Source organism: Quercus robur, chromosome 5 (assembly GCF_932294415.1).
Source record: "Quercus robur chromosome 5, dhQueRobu3.1, whole genome shotgun sequence".
Taxonomy (NCBI): Eukaryota; Viridiplantae; Streptophyta; class Magnoliopsida; order Fagales; family Fagaceae; genus Quercus; species Quercus robur.
The window spans coordinates 64,931,615-64,950,374 of NC_065538.1; the positions used below are offsets into that span (position 1 = coordinate 64,931,615).

At 33.1% G+C, this 18,760-nt stretch overlaps 1 protein-coding gene across 1 annotated transcript; it reads right to left on the reverse strand.

Annotated features, from left to right (window-relative positions):
* Window positions 1-15,218: 15,218 nt before the first annotated feature.
* Window positions 15,219-18,308, reverse strand: LOC126728550 (G-type lectin S-receptor-like serine/threonine-protein kinase At1g11330). Its single transcript, XM_050434353.1, has 5 exons — window positions 18,243-18,308; window positions 17,258-17,468; window positions 15,722-15,959; window positions 15,480-15,630; window positions 15,219-15,383 (listed from the first exon to the last, which is right to left on the reverse strand). The coding sequence occupies exons 1-5, from the start codon at window positions 18,306-18,308 to the stop codon at window positions 15,219-15,221; spliced, it is 831 nt and encodes a 276-aa protein (XP_050290310.1).
* Between the last annotated feature and the right edge of the window lie 452 nt (window positions 18,309-18,760).

Below are 18,760 nucleotides of genomic sequence, written 5' to 3' on the forward strand. Positions count from 1 at the left end.
CTGCCAAGATGAAAGGAAAAAAAAAAAAAAAAAATTAAGTGTAGTGTTTATGTGAGAGCAAAAAAATAGTAAATTTTCTTTAATCGTGAAACATATATAGATTGTTTAAAATTATTAATCGATTTTTTTAATTCATATGAGACTAGATTCGGACCATCAGATGTCATGATGGATTAGGTTTCTATCTCAATTTATTTCAGAGAATTCTTGGGGATTTGTTTAAGGGTTTGGCTTACCTCCAGTACTTTTGTTCACTGGATATGTCATTTTGTTTTAAATTTACAATGAAAAATGGTAGTGGATTTTAATCCCCACATTTTATTTAGTTAGTGGGTGATGTTGCAGTCTCTCATTAAAACAAAAGAAGATTCATTTTTAAAAAGTACTGGAAGTAAGCCAAATCCTTTGTTCAAAATGTGAATAAAGTGCATTTTGTAGAAATATTTTGAAAATTTCATGTTAAATTGTGTTCTTCATGCATATTGTTTAGGTTGCCCTAGTGGTGGAGGGACGGTGAAGCAGTGGTGGAGTAGAAGCATTTTTCGATTTAGGTTTTATAAGAATCTGCATTTAGGGGGAGGCTGGCATGCACACGAGACAAAGAGAGATGTGGAAAAAATTGAGTTTTGTTTCAATTGATTTTGAAAAAGGGTGTTTCGATCTTTTAAGTTTGTTCTACCTAAGAAAAAAAATGTATGCTTGTTATGTGTAATAGGATTCTGTCAAACATAACAACCAAAGTAACTCTAGGGTGCAAAGTGTGATAGTTTATCATGCAAAGTGTGCCTTCGGATAGTTTAAGGTGCAAATTATAATCTAGTATATAATTTAGCATGATAAAGTATAATTTCCATAAGAAAAAGATAAATAATAAGTTCCTTATCATTTATCATACTAAATGCATTTTGAAATACAGAAGCTATGTTTAGTATCCCAATGAAGATCCGAGTGTTCCATGGACTACTACGCCAACATGGGCTACGGTCCATCCAAATGTATGATTGAGGAAGACCAACGGGATTAATATCGGCAGAGAAGCTTTCAACAGACGGGTTAGAAGGGCTTTTAAATGATGTCAACTCAACTTTCTTACTTGTTCTTGCATTAGCACTAATTTTCATGTTGGGCAAGAATGTATCAGTAGGAAGTTGGAAACTCTCCCATATGATTCTACCTGTTGTTGTATCTTCTTGCAAGCAGTGCCGACTCAATATATTAAGCAAGTGAGACGATTGCCTAAGGCCCCCATGTAAAAAAGGCCACAAATTTTAACCAATCAAAAATTTTAAGTCCCAAAATATTAGATGATAAAATAATGTCAATAGTGACCCCAATAAAAATCAATAAAAACAAAAATCTACTAAACTCAATTGTTGTGAAAAATATTATGTTATGTAACATTATTTCTACCCACTAGGATATCTCTGTCCTAAAAGTATTAATTAAGCCCAAAAATTTAACTAATAAATAAAAAGTAATTTTTTTATCAAAGAAAAAACTAGAACAAATAAATTTTTAGTTTGATGTGTAAACTTTCATCTTCTCCTTGGGTGTTTTCCAGTGTAGAATTCATTAACTCCCTCATAGAGAAGCTGAAAAAAGAGAGCACTCTCTCTCTCTCTCTCTCTCTCTACTGAGCAACTGAAGTCTAAAAACAAAAAATATATACATATTCAATCACAAACCTCAATTTTTCTTGTATGAATTGCTGGAAATTTTGTCCCACTCTCTATTTAATTTAAAGCATAAAAAAGGCTTATTTTTTAAGTTGTAGCTGCTGCGCTTCAAGCCTTCTTCTCCTCATTCAAGTCTGATCCTCAGGTTTGTTACTTCTCTAGAACCTTTGTTTCTTTCTTGAACTTTCTCATAATTCAAACTATTTTATTTTTTGTAATTAATTTAACATTGTGACACAGCACAAAGGTAAGCTCATTTTCATTCATTCATTCATTCAACGAATTGTTTGGGACGTGGAGTAGCATTGGACCATACAATTTATTTTATTTTATTACTTTTAGTAATCATGGAACTACATTTGTACTTACGCTCTTAGGGTTTTAATTTTTTTTAAATAAATTCAACTTTTTTTTTTTGAGAATTTCTTTAATTCTTTATAAAAATAATTTACTTGCATACTCTCGTATGGGTCCATGTTAACACTAGTTATTACTGTATTTGTTAACAAATAAAACTAATTTAGTGAAAAAAAAAATATCAATAGAAAAAAATTTTAATATTTCAAATTTTTTTTTAAAGTCCACTCCAAATTATTGTCTTTTTGAGCCAGCCCTGTTTGCAAGACGAGGTTCCACGAATCTAAAAGCTGGGCACTAGAATTAACAACAAGGCTTTTTACATTCGATGGCCTAAAGAATCACCTTTTGTCCATTTAATATTATAAGATTGCTGTCGTTAGATATAGTAAGAACCCTAGAAGAATTCTTAAGGGGTTTCTCTCTATTAGATACCCATATGACTGTGAATACGGATACGTTATTATACCATATTCCAAGGTATCGACTGGTAGAATTTACAGGGCTGAAGAATTCTAACTTGAATGCACTCCCATTGGAGATTATGTAGTCAAAGTCTTTGTATTTGTTGGATTGAGAAGATATAATGGTGTCTACACAATGCAAAAGCTTAAACAAAGGCAACAAAGAACAGACAACAAGTTACTCTTGTTAAGAAGTCCCATAACTTGTTTGAACCTACTTGGAGTGAGAATGCAGAATAGGGCTTAGGGAAGCCATTTTTATCTGTTTTTTTCAATGAACTGAAAATTTTATTCCAACCACCAAAACAAAAGAATCAGGGGCGGAGCCACGTTGTTCCTTGGGGGCCGTGGCCCCTGCAAAAAAGAAAAAAAATCCATTAGAGTATGTAAGAAAATTGATTAGGCCCCCCCCATGTTGGACATTCGGCCCCCCCTTATCTCCACTATTCTCACAGCTTTAGTTTTAGGCCTCTATTCTCCCAGCTAAAAGCCTTTAGTTTTAGGCCTCTGTTCTCATAGTTTTAGTTTTAGGCCTTATAGCTTTAGTTTTAAGCCTTTATTCTCCCAGCTAAAAGCCTTTAGTTTTAGGCCTCTATTCTCCCAGCTTTAGTTTTAGGCCTCTTATACTCCAAATAAAACAAAAAGCTGGCTCACTTATGTTTAAATACTCAAAATCGATACACAAATAAAACAAAATTTCACTTTCTTCTTCTCAAAAACCCACCCATGGAATACCAATTCTCTTTTTTTTTTTTTTTTTTTTTTTTTTTTTTTTTTTTTTTTTTGTCTTCTATGATACACTTTCACTTCCCACTGGTATTGCCTACTAGCCCCTAAAACTCAACATCAGTCCTCCAGTCCCAAAAAAAAAAAAAATCCTGACCAATTTTTTCTTTCTTCTTGCTTTCTAAAACAAATCACTTAGCATATTTTATTGTTAAATTTCAGGATTTGGAACTTGGTGACTGCCTAGTGAGTTTTTTTTTTCTCTTATTTAAGCACTAGACCTTCATCTCTTTAGACTTTTTTTACTGCTCAGCTCAGCCCTCCTCTCAAACTCAGTCCTCACGATCCCCCCCCCCCCCCAAAAAAATAACAATTATTTTCTTTCTTCTTGCTTTCTTAAAATAAATCATTTAGAGCAGGGGTGTAGCCAGAGGGTGAGTTTTTAGTTTTCGCTTCATCTCTTTTAAGTGTTTTTTTTTTCTTTCTCAACTATCTACACTTAAATATTCACATGCTCTTTAATTTTTCATAGATTTTTAGAGAAATATATGGTTGAAGGCATGGGCATGGGGAGGTTGTTTGTGATGAGTCTTGAAAGTTTCCAAGGTAATTTTTTTTTTTGATTTATTAACTATTTTTGATTAGTTAGATATCATGTGGCAGTGGGTGTTGTTAAATTGTTTGGTTTATGTTGTGTACTTGTGTGTTTAATTTTTGCTTTTGTTTGAGGGGTTATTCTTAATTAAAAAAAATAAATAGGAAAATTTAAATAAAAGGAATGATGATGGGTTGACTGTTTAAATTATAGTGGAAATTTTATTTTTTTCTTGAGTAAGAATAACATCCATATAATTAAGTAAAAATTTCTAATTAAGATTTTATTTTTTAAGTTCTTTTCAGGTTAATTTTTGAGTCATATTCTTAAAACTAAAAGAATTATGAGCAAACGAAAAACAATTGAAGATTTCTTAAAGAAAAAAGATGTTAGCAATTCAAAATTTAGGACACCTGTGGCAGTAGAAACAAATGTGGTTGTAGAAATAAATGTTGATAATTCAATGCCTGATGAACACCTCTCCAAATGTTCAAGAATTCAATCTGAAGAGATAGATCGTGATCTAGGATCACGTAAACAAATATGTGAATTTCCTATCAACAAATAAGATGAAATCCGACGAGCTTATCTCAAAGAAGGTCCATATCAACGTAAATATATAGGCTATCCATACAATGATGATAGCCATCGTCGTCGAAAATTGGCTCCTCCATGTAAAAAATCCTGGCTACGCCCCTGAAAAGAATGTTGGGTGCACATGCACCATAGTCCAGCCCATGAAGAATAAAAGTCCAAGTGATGAAGACTTCTATATCAAGTTAAAATAGGAGAACATGATCAGGATGTACTTTGTGTGTTCCTAAGAGTCAAGCCACATCTAATCAATACTCTTTAATGAGTTTGTGATAGGCTTGAATAGCCAGGAGTCCTAATTCCTTGCAAAGCATTGTATGTGGTGTACCAAAATTCTTACTCCTAATTGAATTAAGTGAGAGTTTGGATGCGGATTATCTCACATCTGCGTCTTGCGTTTACGTTTTGACGCTTTTTTTTTTTTTTTTTCCTGTTGCTGTTCACGATTTTTGGGAGACAACGGCTATTGTTCATGAATAGTAGCTGTCGTTTATTGACTTTTCAACCCTCTTTTATCAGTTTTGTGGGTCCTGTGAACAGTGTACGGGACCCACAAACTTCACTTTTCAGCCATTTTTTCATTAAAAATGGGTCCCACGGCACTATTCACATATTTAAAAATTATTTTGCTATAGTGTTTTCAGTTTTAGCAAAATAAGTTCTATCCAAACAGACCCTATGAGTGTGAGGGCACACTTTTATATAAAAGGCATGCGTGTGGTGCTAAAAAGAAGAACACATACAAGAGAAAAAGGAGTGCCGCGTATTGACGAGAGAGTAGCATCAAGGATTGCCACACAAGAGAATTGAGAGAGCAACCAAGAGGGAGTTGCTTAGAAAAAGAAGATAGCCAAGAGAGAGAGTTGTGTGTGAGACATACACAAAAATTATTGTAATTGATTTGATAATAGTGAAATTATTTGGAGTTTGTCCTGTGGTTTTTCCCTTCAAAGAAAAAGGGGTTTTCAATGTAAATTCTGTGTTCTTGTGTGTGATTGTTATTTTTGATTGATAATATTGGTGATAATATTATTTGGGACCCAACAAGTGGTATCAAAGATAAGAGAAGAAGGCAAGACTTTAGGAATTGAGAAGTTTGATGGAACAGACTTTAGGTATTGGGGGATGCAAATTGAAGATTATCTTTATGGGAAGAAATTGCATTTGCCTCTTTTGGGGAAGAAAAATGAAAATATGAAGGATGAAGGCTGAAACCTTCTTGATAGACAAATATTGGGAATATTTGATTAACTCTACTAAGATCAGTTGCGCACAATGTTGTGAAAAAAGAAGAAGACCACAATGGATTTGATGAAGGCTTTGTCTTGCATGTATGAAAAACAGTCAGCTAACAATAGAGTGCATCTGATGAAGAAGTTGTTCAATCTAAAGAAGGCAGAAGGCACTCCTGTAGCATAGCATTTGATCAATACGATCACAAATCAATTATCCTTGGTGGAAATTGAATTTGATGATGAGGTTCATGCATTGATTTTTTTGGTTTCTTTACCAAACAATTGGGAAGCCATGAGAATGGCAATAAGTAATTCTACAGGGAAAAGAAAACTCAAATATGATGATATTTAAGATTTGATTTTAAGTGAAGAGGTTTGTGTTAGAATTATGTGCCCTCAAAAACAATACTATGCATTTTTTATTTGATGATAAAATTTTATTTTCACATTCATAACTTTTATAGGTATATTTCATTGTTTAAATGTGGCATGTGATGTCACTTCTGTAGGAAAAATCATGTTAATGGTTAAGGAACTAAAGACAGGGAGTAATGATTTTTCATATATTATTAAATTGTTCTAGGCTGTGGATATTAATTGAATATTACCACTGAAGCCTACACTTGTTGTGCTGTTATATGATAGGATGATTTACTCCATCATTGAAGTAGTGACTTTAAGCAAACAAGTAGGTGTAATGTAACAAGTACATACACTGAATTGGATCCGATCAAGGACACCTTATGGAGTGATCATTGTTAATTAAAAGGTTGTTTTATCACAATTTTTCTATTGTCCTCAAACATGAGGGGTTTGTATATATTTATTTATTATGCACATAACTTTGACAATGTCAACTGGTGATGCCAATTTTAAAGGCTATATACAGACACGTTGGGTTATGTGTGTAATGAGTAAAATATATAAATGCTCAACAATGAATCCATTAGTCTCTAAAGAAGATAGTATATTCAGTTGATTTTCATATTGAAGTTGGACTCAAAAGAAAACCGGCTGCTGACATTTTTCAAAAATGTTTTTTTTATATAATATTGTATATATATATATATATATTTAAAGAGTTTTTAAAGATATTTTGGAGTCCAATAGAAATTATGAAATCAAGAAATTAAGGGTCACATAAGCTAGGGACATGACAATGATATTTATTCAGTCCTAGTGGCTTGTGGGAATATAGTATGGTGGAAGGACATAGATATAAAATTGTATGAAATGGGACCTCATTTGTAATTCTCTAATCTTCAGGGGTCAATTGCAATGTGTTGATGGACATTATTGCAATATGTAGAAGTTCAGATATTTTCTTGATATGATTGAGAAAATTAAGAAATAATTTTGGAAAGAGTTTCAAGATAAGTCAATAACGTTCAAAAAGTTATTGATAAAATCCTACGGCTGAAGATTAGGATCCCTAAGGATCCCACGTCCAATCTCTCTCTAGGGTTTTAGAAGTCTACTATAAAATAAGATTTTATAATATCATATTTAGTGGTTGGCCATCAGAACTACTGTGTGATACTGCAGTCTTCTGAAAACTCAAAAGAAATATAGAGAGAAACGTGAATACCTTGGGAGGCAACACGCTTGGGTTGCTAAGAGAGGTACGCAATTTTGTTCTATTTAGAATCCATGGTTGTGTGGTACAATGATCTTTAAATGAAAATATGATTTTTGTTTTATATTGCTTCCGCAAAAGTTATCAGTTTGTAGGAGAGATGCAAATATAGACAATGCACAAGATCAAGCTTTTGTCACGGAGAACAAGAGCAGAGATAGAAGTAGAGGACCTAATGATCAAAAATTCAATAGTAGGTCACAATCAAGAGGTAGATCTCAGTTTAAAGAAATTAGAGAATGCTTCTATTGTGAGAAAAAGGGCCACATAAGAAAAGACTACTAGCATTGGAATAAGCAACAAAATGAAGGTAAAGATGATAAGAATGATATTGAGAAAAATACTACAGCTGCTATGATTACTGAGGACGTTGTGGTGCTCTCTGTTAAAGAGCAAAAGTGTGAGCATGTTGCTAATAATGATGTTGAGTGGGTTGTTGATTCTGCAACCTCCCACCATGTTATCCCTAGGAAATGGTTGTTTACCGCGTACAAAGCGGGGGAATTTGGTACTGTGAAGATGGGTAATTCTAGTTATTCAAAAATTGTGGGAATTGGTAATGTATGCATTGAAACCAATGTTAATAGCACCATAAGATTGAAAACCTATAAGAAGAATGTGTTTTATACATTGGCTATGGATTGAGTGGGTTATTGTAACTACCTTGGTAATGGAAGATGGAAGCTTACTAAGGGGTTATTGATTGTTGCAAGAGGATATGTTTGTTGGGTATGTACAAGACTCGTGTGAAAACCTGTAAGAAGAAGTTCAATGAGATTAAGGATTTTGAAAATACCCTACAGATAAAAGTTGGGATTGATGGTGATGATGTCAAGAGGGTGAAATTCTCATTCCCTAATAGTGCTTCAGAAGAGGAAGTGGTAGGTGATGAAGAAAATGAAGATACTAAGGCTACATGGGATGATAATGAAGTGAAAAATCCTAGAGGTCTTGAACAAGGGGAGCATTATCCTCCACTAGAGATTGTTGAACCTCGTGAGAAGAGAACTACTGTAGAACATTGAATTGTTATTTTCAAGAATAATTGGGCTTCTGATGAGGGGGAGCCAAGGGATTGAATTAAGGTTATCCAAGACGAGATTAATTATTTGAGAATGAAAGGGATTGACATTATTGAGGTGTTCTAAGTGCTAGTGAAGATAATGAAGAAGGTCAAGCCTCATGTTGGCTTGACTGGCATAGAATTGAATTAAGGAATTAGAATGAAGATCTCCTCCCATTGGTGGGCCAGATGGGGAGATTATTGGGTGCACATGTACCATAGTCCAGCCCATGAAGAATAAAAGCAATAAAAGTCCAAGTAATGAAGACTCCTATATCAAGTTCAAATAGGAGAACATGATTAGGGTGTACTTTGTGTGTTCCTAGGAGTTGAGCCGCATCTAATCAATACTCTTTAATGAGTTTGTGATAGGCTTGAATAGCAAGGAGTCCTAATTCTTTGCAAAGTACTGTACGTGGTGTACCAAGATTCCTACTCCTAATTGAATTAAGAGTGTAAATGAGTGCCACATATTGAAGAGAGAGCAACAACAAGGACTACCGCACAAGAGAATTAAGAGAGCAGCCTAGAGGGAGGAGCCGCTTAGAGAAAAAAGATAGCCAGAGAGAGAGAGCTATGCGTGAAGAAGAATATAGAGAGGAGAGAGCAAAGTGGTGCTGCTTTTGAGAGAAATAATTAGTGTATGTGAGAGCAAAGACAAATAAGAGAGATTTTTCTTTAGCAGTGAGACATACACAAGAATTATTATAATTGATTTGATAATAGTAAAATTATTCGAATTTTGGTCCATGGTTTTTCTCTTTAAAGAGAAAGGGTTTTCAATGAAATTTTGTGTTCTTGTGTGTGATTGTTATTTTGGATTGATAATGTTGGTGGTGATATTATTCGAGACCTAACGAAGAAAACTAAAGCCTTCTCCCTGATAACATCTCTAAAGCAGGGGGACCATTACACAAGTCAAAACAACCACCTTGTCTGGTCAGGGACGCAACGTTTATTTAACAATTTATGGTGAGTCTGCAAAGGCGGCGCTATATGATAGTCAGGGTGTTCGTGTGAACCCCTGATGAACGCCCTGATCTGAAATATATAAATTAACATAAAGCAGTATTTCAAACAATTTATGATTGTTTTCTAGGAAAATTGCCTCTCCAGACCTTCGTGAGTCTTTGTTTTATATTTCATTATGTTGTGTTGGCCAAAAAACGCAGTTGAATAAAGACTAATATAAGGAAGTAAGGAGTACGGCTGAAATTAAGAATATATTTTTTTTTCCTTTTTCTTTTTTCTAACAACACACGCGGGGGACGATTTGAATCTAGTTAAAGTAGCTTTATTTTATTTTTTATTTTTTATGGGAACAAAGTAATTTTATTGAACTATAAGCAAAGGACTCAATTTAATACCCAAAGCAATTTTGATTTGATTGGGATAATGAAATATTCAGTACTGGTTGATACCAGTATACCATTTATTTCGTGATATATAAGAACTCGTCTTTGGCCGGAACAGGTGAAGATGCGAAAATCTTTTCTGCAACTCTTTTATTAGAAATCCAGATGACGGCTATATTGGAGTAAAATTTTGGAGAAAAGACCACTGTTCCATTACTATGAAGCAGGGAGAATGGGGGCTGCTAGTAGCCTTCTTGGTTGATTTTCTGGGATTGGTTGGGAGGGTGGAGAATGGAGATAGTTGTGGAGTGAAGTTGGGGTGCCACGGACCCTTGTTAAGTAATGGAATAGAGGTGTAAGTTCCCTTCCAGATGGGAGTAGTTTTTTTCTTCAATCTTGAACATATTTGGTTTTGAGGAGATGAACCCATGTCTTATCAGCATTAGAAGCTACTGATGAGCCCAACTTAGAGATCAAAGCTTTATTTACATCATCAGTTCTTCCGAGGCCAAGACCTACAGCTGATTTAGGTTTATAAAGTGAATGGCTGAAACCCAAAAAATAAAAAATAAAAAAATCACGAAGTATGCTATCCATTTTGTGGCAGATGTTCTTTCAAAAGCATTACGAATGTTAATTTGCTTGCTCAAAACGGCCAAATAGAGACATTTAAAAAAACAGAAAAGCGCTCAATCATTCAATAATTGTAATATAATATCTATTCTTTAAGATTTTTTTTTTTTTTTTTTAAGAAATTTTCTTTGGAATTGTTGTTCTATTATTTGGTTGTCTTCTTTACATAGAATTGCTATTTTGAATAATAGATATTCCTTATCAAAATCTTATAATATCTATTCTGTAACCTACATAATTGATAATACCCCTTACAATAAACTCTTAAACACCCATTAGCTGTTGCTCCCCATCCCCCGAATTGTTTTTCTTTTTTTTTGGTTGTGAATCTATAGGCTCTCTCTCTCTCTGTGTTTTTGTAGTGCTTTCTGCCATATTAGACATAGAAAGAACACTTTAGTGTTGACTGTCGTGCCTATTTTTGCCACTGATTTCTACCATATTAGACCCACGAACAAAGTCCATGGGATATTGGAGTTCAAGATAGGCATTTGGGGTTAGGATCAATGTTATCAATTCCATTATGTTCTGCTCGGAACAGTCAGAAAATTCCATCTCAGTTTGTTAACCAGTACAAATAACTCCTCTATTTTATCTCATCTTAAATTCCAACCAATCTCGATTAATATCTCAATACTTTAGTCTTTTTTTCATTTTAAAATTTTTTTTTCCAAAACATGTCTACTTTATTAGTATTTTAAGAACTTGAAAAATAAATTAATTAATTAACAAGGAAAATCCCCAAAAATGCTAAAAATCTCAGTCCAAAATTCAACTACAAAATAAACACAAAAATATGTGGAGAAAGAGAACAAAACCTGAGGTGAGATTGGATAACACAGAGAATAGCTTTGAAACCAATTCGAACAAACAAGCTCGGTTTAGGTAAACATAGGGTGGTGGCAGGATTTAAGAGGGTAGATTGATGGCCAAAATAAAAATAAAAATAAATAAATAAATTCCTTAGCAATGATTCAATTAAAAAAAAAAATGTAAACAGTATGAAGATCCCAACATAAAGCCATAAATATATAACCAATTACGTCAATTTTCAAGAACACAAGCTAGCTATGGACCTTGAACCATTGTAACAGTAACATCGTTAATAGAAAAAAAAACTTGGCCGCCTTGAGATGAATCTGTATTTGACGCAATCTGCCTTTCAGTAAATACCGGTTGCTTTGGATGGGGAAGATCAACAATCTCACTTTTAAGCATGTAAATACACTACAAGAAAAACGAGCTACTGTGGCGTGTTTTTGGCCAGCTGCTATACATGAGATCTATTGCGGCGTTTTTTGTGACCGCCACTATAGGTAGGGTTTTTTGCGGTGTCCTACAGTGGCGGGACATAAAACCGTTGCAATAGACCTGTTTTAGCAGTGGTAACAAAGCTATAGCGGCTCTCCAAATACCCCGCCGCAATAGGGATCCTTTTTGCGGCAGGTTAGACCGCCGCAACAGACCTTTAAATTTCCCAGCCCTAAATTTTTTTTTTTTTTTTCACCTTCCTATTTAAAGATCAAATGGTAAATTACATCCGATTGACATGAAAATTGGCATGCATGTTAATAACATATAGAAAATGTGATCCAATGGTAGGATTTTCAAAATATGAATTCAACAATAAGTTATTGGTTGGTGTAACATTCTTCAGAGTTACATCACGTGTAACTTGAACCCAACCCTATCTTTCTTAATTCCATGTGAATTTTGACAAATTTACCGTTAGATTACATTATCTTCATATATTTTTCATGCTTACAAAATTTCATGGTCATCAAAGATTAATAGCCATGTCATCAATCAATTGTTTAAATTCAAGTTTTTGTAATTTAAAATAACGCATAAACGATGAGTTTAAAGATCAAATGGTAAATTACACTTGATTGGCATCAAAATTGGCATGCACGTTAAGAACATACAGAAAATGTAATCCAACGGTTGGATTTTCAAAATATGAATTCAATAATAAGTTATTGGTTGGTGTAACATTCTTTAGAGTTACATTACGTGTAACTTGAACCCAATCCTATATTTCTTAATTTCATGTGAATTTTGACAAATCTACTGTTACATTACATTATCTTCATGTATTTTTCATGCTTACAAAATTTCAAGGTCATCAAAGATTAATAGCCATGTCATCAATCAATTGTTTAAATTCAAGTTTTTTTAGTTTAAAATAACGCATAAAAGATGAGTTTAAAAATCAAATGGTAAATTAGATCCAATTGGAATGAAAATTGGCATGCATGTTAAGAACATATAGGAAATGTAATCCAACGGTTGGATTTTCAAAATATGAATTCAACAATAAGTTATTGGTTAGTGTAACATTCTTTAGAGTTACATCACGTGTATCTTGAACCCAACCCTATATTTCTTAATTCGATGTGAATTCTGAAAAATCTACCGTTAGATTACATTATATTCATATATTTTTCATGCATACAAAATTTCAAGGTGATCAAAGATTAATAGCCTCGTCATCAAACAATTGTTTAAATTCAAGTTTTTGTAGTTTAAAATAACGCATAAAAGATGAGTTTAAAGATCGAATGGTAAATTACACTTGATTGGCATGAAAATTGGCATGCACGTTAAGAACATATATAAAATGTAATCCAACGGTTGGATTTTCAAAATATGAATTCAACAATAAGTTATTGGTTGGTGTAACATTTTTTAGAGTTACATCACGTGTATCTTGAACCCAACCCTATATTTCTTAATTCGATGTGAATTATGACAAATCTACCGTTAGATTACATTATCTTCATATATTTTTCATGCATACAAAATTTCAAGGTGATCAAAGATTAATAGCCTCGTCATCAAACAATTGTTTAAATTCAAGTTTTTGTAGTTTAAAATAACGCATAAAAGATGAGTTTAAAGATCGAATGGTAAATTACACTTGATTGGCATGAAAATTGGCATGCACGTTAAGAACATATAGAAAATGTAATCCAACGATTGGATTTTCAAAATATGAATTCAACAATAAGTTATGGGTTGGTGTAACATTCTTTAGAGTTACATCACGTGTAACTTGAACCCAACCCTATATTTCTTAATTCCATGTGAATTTTGACAAATTTACCGTTAGATTACATTATCTTCATATATTTTTCGTACTTACAAAATTTCAAGGTCATTAAAGATTAATAGCTATGTCATCAATCAATTGTTTAAATTCAAGTTTTTGTAGTTTAAAATAATGCATAAAAGATGAGTTTAAAGATCAATTGGTAAATTACATTTGATTGGCATGAAAATTGGCATGAACATTAATAACATATATAAAATTTTATCCAACGGTTGGATTTTCAAAATATGAATTCAACAATGAGTTATTGGTTGGTGTAACATTCTTTAGAGTTACATCACGTGTAACTTGAATCCAACCCTATATTTCTTAATTCCATGTGAATTTTGACAAATCTACCGTTAGATTACATTATCTTCATATATTTTTCATGCTTACAAAATTTCAAGGTCATCAAAGATTAATAGCCATGTCATCAATCAATTGTTTAAATTCAAGTTTTTGTAGTTTAAAATAACGCATAAAAGATGAGTTTAAAGATCGAATGCTAAATTACACTTGATTGGCATGAAAATTGGCATGCACGTTAAGAACATATAGAAAATGTAATCCAACGATTGGATTTTCAAAATATGAATTCAAGAATAAGTTATTGGTTGGTGTAATATTCTTTAGAGTTACATCACGTGTAATTTGAATCCAATCCCATATTTCTTAATTCCATATGAATTTTGATAAATTTACTGTTAGATTACATTATCTTCATATATTTTTTGTGCTTACAAAATTTCAAGGTCATTAAAAATTAATAGCTATGTCATCAATTAATTATTTAAATTCAAGTTTTTGTAGTTTAAAACAATACATAAAAGATGAGTTTAAAGATCAAATGGTAAATTACATTTGATTGGCATGAAAATTGGCATGCACATTAATAACATATAGAAAATGTTATCCAACGGTTGGATTTTCAAAATATGAATTCAACAATAAGTTATTGGTTGGTGTAACATTCTTTAGAGTTACATCACGTGTAACTTGAACCCAACCCTATATTTCTTAATTCCATGTGAATTTTGACAAATCTACCGTTAGATTACATTATCTTCATATATTTTTCATGCTTACAAAATTTCAAGGTCATCAAAGATTAATAGCCATGTCATGAAACAATTATTTAAATTCAAGTTTTTATAGTTTAAAATAACGCATAAAAGATGAGTTTAAAAACCAAATGGTAAATTACATCCAATTGGAATGCAAATTGGCATGCATGTTAAGAACATATAGGAAATGTAATCCAACGGTTGGATTTTCAAAATATGAATTCAACAATAAGTTATTGGTTAGCGTAACATTTTTTAGAGTTACATCACGTGTAACTTGAATCCAACCCTATATTTCTTAATTCCATGTGAATTTTAACAAATCTACCATTAGATTGCATTATCTTCATATATTTTTCATGCTTACAAAATTTCAAGGTCATGAAAAATTAATAGTCATGTCATCAATCAATTGTTTAAATTCAATTTTTTGTAGTTTAAAATAACGCATAAAAGATGAGTTAAAGATCAAATGGTAAATTACATTTGATTGGAACGCATATTGGCATGCATGTTAAGAACATATAGAAAATGTAATCCAACGGTTGGATTTTCAAAATATGAATTCAAGAATAAGTTATTGGTTGGTGTAACATTCTTTAGAGTTACATCACGTGTAACTTGAACCCAACCTTATATTTCTTAATTCCATGTGAATTTTGACGAATCTACTGTTAGATTACATTATCTTCATATATTTTTCATGCTTACAAAATTTCAAGGTCATCAAAGATTAATAACAATAGATACAATTGGCCTATCTTTGGCAAATTCTTGCACACATAACAGGCCGACTTGTATGCATCTCAACATCTCCATTTCAAAGCATGGTTCATACATCATTGGGTCTATTAAGGCTATAATGTTGTTGGCATTCCACAATTTCCATGCCTAGAAACATGAAAACAGGATTGAAATTCTTAGCATCAATACTGAAAACTATTGGAGGTTTTAAAAAAATAATGCAATGAGATAAAGATGACTTACAAATCCTAAAAGGCTCATGGACTGCTCATCATGATAAAAGCTAGAGTTTCTTCTTCCACTTAGTATCTCTGGTAACAACACCCCAAAGCTGAAAACATCTAATTTTTCTGAAAATCGCCCTTCCGTTGCATATTCAGGAGACATATAGCCGCTAAATTTTTAACAATATAACACATCAAAATCTTGTTATCAAATATTATTACTAGTAGCTAAACGAATTAACCAAAACAAAAGGTACTTACTATGTTCCGACAACTCTATTAGTATTGGCCTGGTCTTCATTATTTCCAAAAATCTTGGCCATTCCAAAATCTGATATTTTTGGATATAGCTCTTTATCCAACAAGATGTTACTTGCTTTTAAATCTCTGTGAATAATCCTTAATCTAGAATCTCTATGAAGGTAAAGTAGACTTCGACCAATTCCTTCAATAATGTTGAAACGTTGTCTCCAATCCAACAGTTTTTCCTTGTGAGGATCTAATGAATTTAAACAAAAGAGAACATTGTTAAAGTGATGAAGTTATAAAGAATTGGAAAAGTCTGTTTCAGTTGAAGTATCACAATAGAGAACATTGTTAAAATGTCTCAAAATAGTATAATGATAATTCCTATGCAGAAAATTATCACTACTCATGGTACAATACACTGACATTTATTTGTAAAAAATTTAACATTATAACACATTTTGAATTACTCCTAGAAAGTATTTAGAACCCTTAAATCAAGCTTTTACGACTAGGTTGATTTATTTTAACACTAAACTAAACAATATATTCCATGTGTAAATGACTTAACCAATTTCCAAACAAACTAAACTATACTACACAAAGCATGGCTATATAGTAAAGCAGAGGAAATAAAGAGGAAATCAATCAAACCACACTAAACACCAAGAAGTGTTTAGGAAGAGGAAAACCCAATTCTTGAGAGTAAAAACCTCTCCCCAGATCACCCGTTGGAAATCTCCACTGGGCAAGATAGTTGCAGTACATTAGGACACTATGAACCCTCCAAGCCCAAATCTTACATCTACTTGAGCCCTCCAAGCTCCAGCTAGCATTTGCTACTCCAAATCCCTTCTCTTCCTAGCTTATCGGAGACCTTCCATTAAAGCACCAATGGAAACACCATCAATGAAAATTGGATTTGAATGTGGCTTCTCGAGTTTCCACAGCCATTCTCTCACTCACAATGTTTGTGTTAATGGGTGAGGAAGGTGATTACAATATATCAATCAATACAATGAAGGAGATGGAAAAGAGAGGTTTGATTGGTTTTCTCAAAGGAAAAAGCTCTCTCTTTTCATACACTTGACAAGGTTCTCCTGGATATTTCTCTTATGAATTCTATGGTTTTTATAACCTTTATCTGAAGCCCCTTGCCATGCCTCACAATTGAGTGTGTGTATTGGCAAATATACATTGGATAGGTGCAGTCCAGAATGTAGAATACAGAGATAGTACAACTTGCAACCTGGTCATGCCCGAAGGTCATGAGGTACACGACTTCACTCTCATCCAAACCACCTGCCACATGGACTTCACGGCAAGCTAGGTCGCCTCCTGGTCGCATTTAGGTCACGAGATCCTTGGTTGATGTAGCTTCCAAACTTGAAGGAGAGGCTCAAGTACTATACCCCAAATAACATTAAAACACTGGAAAAATTACATCAAACATAAAATGCATTACAAACAATTTTTTGTCATTGAATAAAGCCAATAATAAAATGATTTCTCACATTTGTATTATAAGAAAGGGCATCAAAATTAACTAACCAAAGAGGAATGCATCCAGAAATTTGTTTGGCATGTATTCATATATTAGCATCTTTTCTTCTCCTTCTACATAGCAACCAAAGATCCTAACAAGATTCCGATGTTGAAGTTTAGAAATTACCACCACCTCATTCATAAATTCTTGTAACCCTTGTCTAGAGGCTTTAGAAAGTCTTTTTACTGCAATCTCTTGCCCATCTAAAATTTTTCCCTATAAACAAACATCAAATAGTTAACAAGTCATTCAAATTATTATTAGACAAAAAACCTCTAGTACAACAATCATTACCCAGTATATAGGACCAAATCCACGCTGCCCAAGCTTGTTAGATAGATGGAAGTTGTCCGTTGCACTTGCCAGCTTCTCAAAATTAAATAGAGGTAGCTCTTGGACTTTGTATTGGTCCAGGTTGTCACTATGATTTGATTGTGCTTCTTCTCTGTTGAACAATAAGATCTCGGTCGCTTTCTTTTTCCTTGCTAATGTCCACTATACATGTGAGTAATCTAATATATAACAAGATTTTACTAGTCCACTGACCTAATTTAAGTGGGAATATTACCTTTTTGTTTTGCCATCCACCTCCATAGTAAATAAGTGCAGATGAAAATGAAAATTGTTCCTATGATCACTGTGATTGTGACAATTTTTTTCACATCTACCACTCTATTTGTAAATCAGGGGGAAAAAAGGTATAATACTTGTTCAAAAAAAATAGACTGCAAAACAGTGTTAAATGAAGTCTTTTTACATTGATTTACTTGGTCGAAGTAAAAAGACTAAGTAACTGAGCAACTGGAACATTTGTGGATAATTTGAAGCCTAACTTTCACATAAAAGTATAAAGGGAAAACAAGTTACCAAGTTCTAAGTAGGCCACACGAATGTAAAGATCAACTCCAGAACTGGAGAATTGCTGTGTATCAATTAGTTTATTTGTCCAACACATACAGCCAATGCCAGTGTCATATGCATATGCTATACAAGAACAATTCTCCAAGCACTACTCTCTGCATTTGTCTTGATCTCGAGGACTTGACCAATCTGCATTGTCTAGCACTTTCATCATGTTCAGCATCAAAAAACCATCTTTTTTTCCTTCTTCACCACTATTGTTCACCCTCTCACACAGCAAGGATGTCCTCCTAACACATCCACTAGTCCAATTTCCTTTATTCTATTCTTCTGTATTCTTCGGCTCAAACCCCTGGATGCAGCTACAAATTGGTGAATTCTGTGGATCACAGCTTCCAAATGCCCCACACTTGCCATAAACGTCACACTCAGTCTTCAAAGAAGACCACTCAAACACCCAATCCTCCTTCTCATAATACGTGTATTTTTCATCCAGATTTCCTAGTGAGTTCAAGGCATAATATAACAAGAAAGGCTTGTCTGCAAAATTAAAAGTTAGATAAAAGTTTCCTTCTTGATCATCTACAACATTGAATCCCTCAACATATACAGAATACATATTCATTATTCCAATGAAGATCCGACCA

Bases quoted from the DNA above. Each gene is read 5' to 3' on its own strand.
- LOC126728550 (XM_050434353.1), bottom strand. From the start codon at position 18,308: ATGCAGATTGGTCAAGTCCTCGAGATCAAGACAAATGCAGAGAGTAGT. The intron at 17,469-18,242 runs GTATAGCATATG...GTTTGTTTATAG, and splicing joins GTGCTTGGAGAATTGTTCTT to GGAAAAATTTTAGATGGGCA. The intron at 15,631-15,721 runs GTAAGTACCTTT...TTAAAAATTTAG, and splicing joins AATAGAGTTGTCGGAACATA to CGGCTATATGTCTCCTGAAT.